At 36.7% G+C, this 5,353-nt stretch overlaps 1 protein-coding gene across 5 annotated transcripts in view; it reads left to right on the top strand.

Annotated features, from left to right (window-relative positions):
• ZZZ3 (zinc finger, ZZ-type containing 3) overlaps positions 1 to 5,353 on the top strand; it is a 71,592-nt gene that overhangs the window by 44,839 nt on the left and 21,400 nt on the right. For all 5 annotated transcript variants that reach the window (XM_015571096.1, XM_015571095.1, XM_015571094.1 and 2 more), the window contains one exon: positions 1,607 to 1,745. In XM_015571096.1, coding sequence (XP_015426582.1) covers positions 1,607 to 1,745 — 139 coding nt within the window. The remainder of the gene's footprint in view (positions 1 to 1,606; positions 1,746 to 5,353) is intronic.

Below are 5,353 nucleotides of genomic sequence, written 5' to 3'. Positions count from 1 at the left end.
GTAGGGCTGGTGGGTGGAAAGAGATCAACCAAAGAACCTGTATGCGTAAATCATGGACACAGACAGTAGGATGGTGAAGGCCTCGAGTGGGGGTGAATTAGAAGGGGTCAATGGGGGGCATATTTAATACTCTGAACAATAAAGATTTAATTTAAAAAATTGTGCGTCATTAATGCTTTAAGGACTTAACCACTTACTGTTTTTTAAATATATTGTTATTGATTTCAGAGAGGAAGGGAGAGGGAGAGAGAGAGAGAAACATCAATGATGAGAGAGAATAATTGATCGGCTGCCTCTTGCATGCCCCCTACTGCCTTGAGCCTGCAACTCGGGCATGTGCCCTTGACCCTAATCGAACCAGGGACCTTTAGTCTGAAGGCCGACGCTCTGTCCACTGAGCCAAACCAGCTAGGGCTTAACCACTTATTTTGAAGCAAAATAGAGTGACTTGTTCTTGATTCTTTTCTTTTTTTTGGAATCAAAACCTCTGCAAGCTCTACAGAGTTGATGTTTATTTTTTTAAATTTTATTTTATTGTTTAAAGTATTACATAGTAGTACACATATATCTCCTTTTTTCCCTGAAAAACCCTAACTTCACTCTGGCCTCCCCTACCCCCCTGTTCTTGATTTTTTTTGCAAAATATATTTGAGTATTCAGGGTTTTGGGTCAACATGTTTACATATGTGTATTTATATGTGAAATTAGACCTTAATCAGAAAAGCAAGACAATTTGAACTGGAGGGGGAGAAGGGGAGGGAGGAAATTAATTAGTATACATGTATCATAGTGAGATTTCAATATAATGACAGGTAGTAGATTTGTGTGGGTAAATTTGTTAGCTGTGCTAAATGGACTTTTGTAGGCAGGGAAGTAAAAAATCTTACTGGCCTACTTTCTTTAAAAATATTCAATACTTAAAAATTGAGATGAAAGTTAACTTCCTATAGAACAGTGTAGTAGAGCAAATGAGAAGCATGACACAGAAGATCATGTTGAATTATGTGACAGTTTTCTGTAATTTTGAGCAAGAAAACGTACCTCAGATTCCTTATTCCATAGAGTACAACAGAGCTGCTAAATTTGGTGATCCCTCCTAGTGCTGATATCTTATGGTTTAAATTTTTTTTAGTTTAGCAGTTTCTTGATGACTTTGATTGTTGGAAAGTCAAGATACTTTCTTGTTGCCTGTACTTGTTCAGCTTCAAGAATTAAAGCATGGGGAAGGCCCCAGCCAGGTAGCTCTGTTAGAGCATGTTCTCATATACCAAAGGCCAAAGTTACAGGTTTAGTCCCCGGTCAGGGCACGTACAAGAATCAACCAGTGAATGCATGGATATGTGGAACAACAAATGGATGTCTCTCTCTCCTCCTTTCTTCTCCCTTGCTCTCTCTCTCAAAATCAATCAAATACATTTTTAAGGGAGGAATAAGGTACTTCGTAACTCAGGAAGACCTCATTTATTCCCAGTAATATGTTTTACTAAACTCTTTCAGGTAACTTTAAAAAGACTGTGACTTAATAGTAGATTATGGTTTGAAGTCAGTTTTTGTTTATTGTTGTTATTAGAAAGTTTTAGTGAGGTATTTTTCTTTGTCTCTATAGTTATCAGAGACTATTGCAGACGATTGCTGTACTCGAGGCTCAACGTTCTCAAGCAGTCCAGGATCTTGAAAGTTTAAGCAGACACCAGAAAGAAGCACTAAAAAATCCCATTGGATTTGTGGAAAAACTCCAGAAGAAGGTATATATTAAGCACTTTTTAATTTAATTTAATTTTTTTAAAAAAAATATATTTTATTGATTTTTTACAGAGAAGGGAGAGGGATAGAGAGTTTAGAAACATCGATGAGAGAGAAACATCAATCAGCTGCCTCCTGCACAACCCCGCACTGGGGATGTGCCTGCAACCAAGGTACATGTCCTTGACTGGAATAGAACCTAGGACCCTTCAGTCCGCAGGCCAACGCTCTATCCACCGAGCCAAACTGGTCAGGACATTAAGCACTTTTAAAGATTTATTTGGTAAAAGCTTGTGTTTTTTATACGGTATATACTTTAAAAATGTTTAATTTTTTCTCTTTCTGTAATTAACCATACTAGAAGGCAGGACATTGCCTTTCTGAAAATAGCTAGGAACTTTATTTGGATGTTCATATAGGAACTTGATGTCCTGTTCCCTAGCCAGTTTTATGATCTTTTCGTGTTACTTTCCCCATTTTAGAGTGTTTTCCTGATTTCAGGATTAGCTAAAAAAAACACCACCACCACCAGAAAAACCAAAACACTAAAAAACCTTCAGGATTTATTAATGCCTTTAGTTTCAATTTACTTTTGTAACTCAGTATAGTGAGATAGAAAACAATGGTGATAAAAACAAAAACTCTCTTTTAAATGTCTTTAATATTATGATTGCCAAGTCAGTGAAGTAGAAGTATAAATTTTACTTAATTTTGAAGTGTCCTTTATTTTAGTATAGAATTTTTTATAATTTTCTGTTTTCTTTAAAACTGAACTTTCATATTTAACAGGTAACCATTTGAAAATGATTCAAATTTTTATAATAACCTTTTAATTTTTATTATTATTATTTTAATCCTTATCTGAGGATAGTTTTTCTGTTGAATTTTAGAGAGGGTGGAAGCGGGTGGGGAGAAACATTGAAGTGAGAGAGACACATCGATTGGTTGCCCCTGAGCAGGTCGTGGGGATTGAACCTGCAACCCAGGTACTGCCTTTGATCGGAAATCGAACCCATGATGCTTCCGTGTGTGGATCAACACTAACTACTAAGCAACACTGGCCAGGGCTATAATATAAAAATGTGGAGATATCTAGATGTGTGTTTATGACATAGTATGTGTCTTAAATTAGGGATCAGTAATTGTTCAATAATATTAATTAGCATTGTGTGACAAGATTAAAACTGAAAAACTATCAAAAAGAATTCGCTTCTTCACCTTAAACAAAAACCTAGCTTGTGTAGGTATAATATGACAATATTTTTTTTTATGTTTTCCAAAGTTTTGAACTACTCTTGGTTTAAATATATTTCTTTATTGATTTCAGAGAGGAAAGGAGAGGGGGAGAACGATAGAAACATCAATGATAAAAGAGAATAATTGATTGGCTGCCTTCTGCACGCCCCCTACTGGGGATCAAGCCTGCAACCTGGGCATGTGCCCTTGGCCAGAATCGAATCTGCAACCCTTAAGTCTGCAGGCCGATGCTCTATCCACTGAGCCAAACCAGTATGACAATTTTAGTGTAGTTATTAGTTCCCTGTTTATTTATTTATTTACTTATTTTAAATTATATTTTATTGATTTTTTTACAGGGAGGAAGGGAGAGAGATAGAAAGTTAGAAACATCGATGAGAGAGAAACACCGATCAGCTGCCTCCTGCACATCTCCCACTGGGGATGTGCCCGCAACCAAGGTACATGCCCTTGACTGGAATCGAACCTGGGACCCTTCAGTCTGCAGGCCAATGCTCTATCCACTGAGCCAAACTGGTTTCGGTTCCCTGTTTTTAATGAATCACAAAAGTGATCTACCAAGTATTAAGGGAATGGACTGAGGACTTTGTTTTATTTAGATGTATTAATTTATTATTTTGATTTTTCCAGCTATAATATTTACTTGACAAACATTTCTTTATGTGCTTTAAGAACACTGAATATCTTAATGGATATGGAATCTATATATTGATTTGTTAAAACTTTTAAAGTTTCTAGAACTCTATTGCATTCTCCCTGTTATAGCATGTCCACTTAGATGTTTATTGATTCTGCACTTAAACAACTAGAGGCCCGGTACGATCTGTGCACCAGTGGGTCCCTCGGCCTGGCCTGCGAGGATTGGGCCGAAACCAGCTCCCCAACATCCCCTGAGGGGTCCCAGATTGTGAGAGGGCATGCCAGGCAGAAGGACCCCACCAGTGCACCATCAAGGCCGGGGAGGGATTGCAGGAGGGCTCCAGGGCGTGTCTGGCCCTTCTTTCCCAGTCCTAATCAGCTGGATCCCAGCAGCAAGCTAACCTACTGGTTGGAGCGTCTGCCCTCTGATGGTTAGTGCACATCATAGGAACTGGTTGAACGGTCGAACAAATGGTAGGACTCTTAGCATAATTATTAAGCTTTTATTATATAGGATTTGCTGTTGCAAGAAGATATAGTACTTACAATGATTACTTAAAATGGATCCAGCTAAAATAGATGGTGTTGTAAATATTGATAAAACATTTGTTAACCTTAATTTTATTTTATTCATGTTTCCAGGTGGACAGAACATAGAGTTAGGCACATTTATTCAAGTTCTATGCAGCTGGGTATTTGCTGGTTCTCCATTTTCAGGTTTAGTTTAGAACTGAATTTCTTTTCATTTTATCTCAGAAACAGATGTGATATAGACCAATTTTAATGTACAGGTGTATAGTAAATCCAGACACTATAATAATCATGAAAAATGTATGTTCCTTGGAGATAAATGCTTATACTGGATTTAGTTTAGGTGTTTGACTTTTGTTTTTCTGTGTTTACTCATGTATACTTAATTTGCCTATTCTCTTTAGGTTTACCACATTAAGCTGTTGACATGTGATCTGTTTGTTTTAGTAGACATCTAGAAACTCCTCATTGAAATTAGGAAATTTGTGGTATATATTAATGTATAGAATGCAGGGAACATTTATGGCTGTTAGCTTTCTTTAATATTACCATTATTACTTTAAAAGATGCTCTAATTTTGCAAAAGTTGAACCTTAGACTTGTAGGTACATTTATGACAATGTAATATGTCATAAGCAAAATAAAAATTAAGAATTCTGTGTCACAAAGTGGATTTTGCCCTTCCAGTTTTATAATTCATGACCTGATTGTTTTCCTTATAGTTTTAAACGTTGAAGGTAACACACTCATATCCAATTATCATTTTACTACTTTTGCTTTATCACATATCTATCAGTCTTCAATCCATCATTCCATCTTATTATAAGATAGAATGCTTTTGATACATTTCAAAGTTGCAGACATATATTAATTTACCAAAACACTTCAAATGCATATTATTAACTAAAATCCTTACACTTTATAAAGGTGAATTTTTATATACAATGAAATTTAAAATTTCCAAATTGTAGCATTCTATGAGTTCAACAAATGCATCCACCTATATTTGTCCCAAACCCCTTAAAAGACATTGATCATAGTCACCTGATTATAGTAATTACTAGAGGCCCAGTGCACAAAAATTTGTGCACTCGGGGGGGTCTCTCAGCCGGCCTGTGCCTTCTTGCAGTCTGGGACCCCTCAGGGGATGTCCACCTGCTGGCTTAGGCCCGCTCCCCAGGGG

The sequence above is a fragment of the Myotis davidii genome, unplaced genomic scaffold, assembly GCF_000327345.1.
Source record: "Myotis davidii unplaced genomic scaffold, ASM32734v1 scaffold248, whole genome shotgun sequence".
NCBI lineage: Eukaryota > Metazoa > Chordata > Mammalia > Chiroptera > Vespertilionidae > Myotis > Myotis davidii.
Note: the sequence above shows the minus strand (reverse complement) of the source record. Positions and strands in the feature narration are given on the sequence as shown.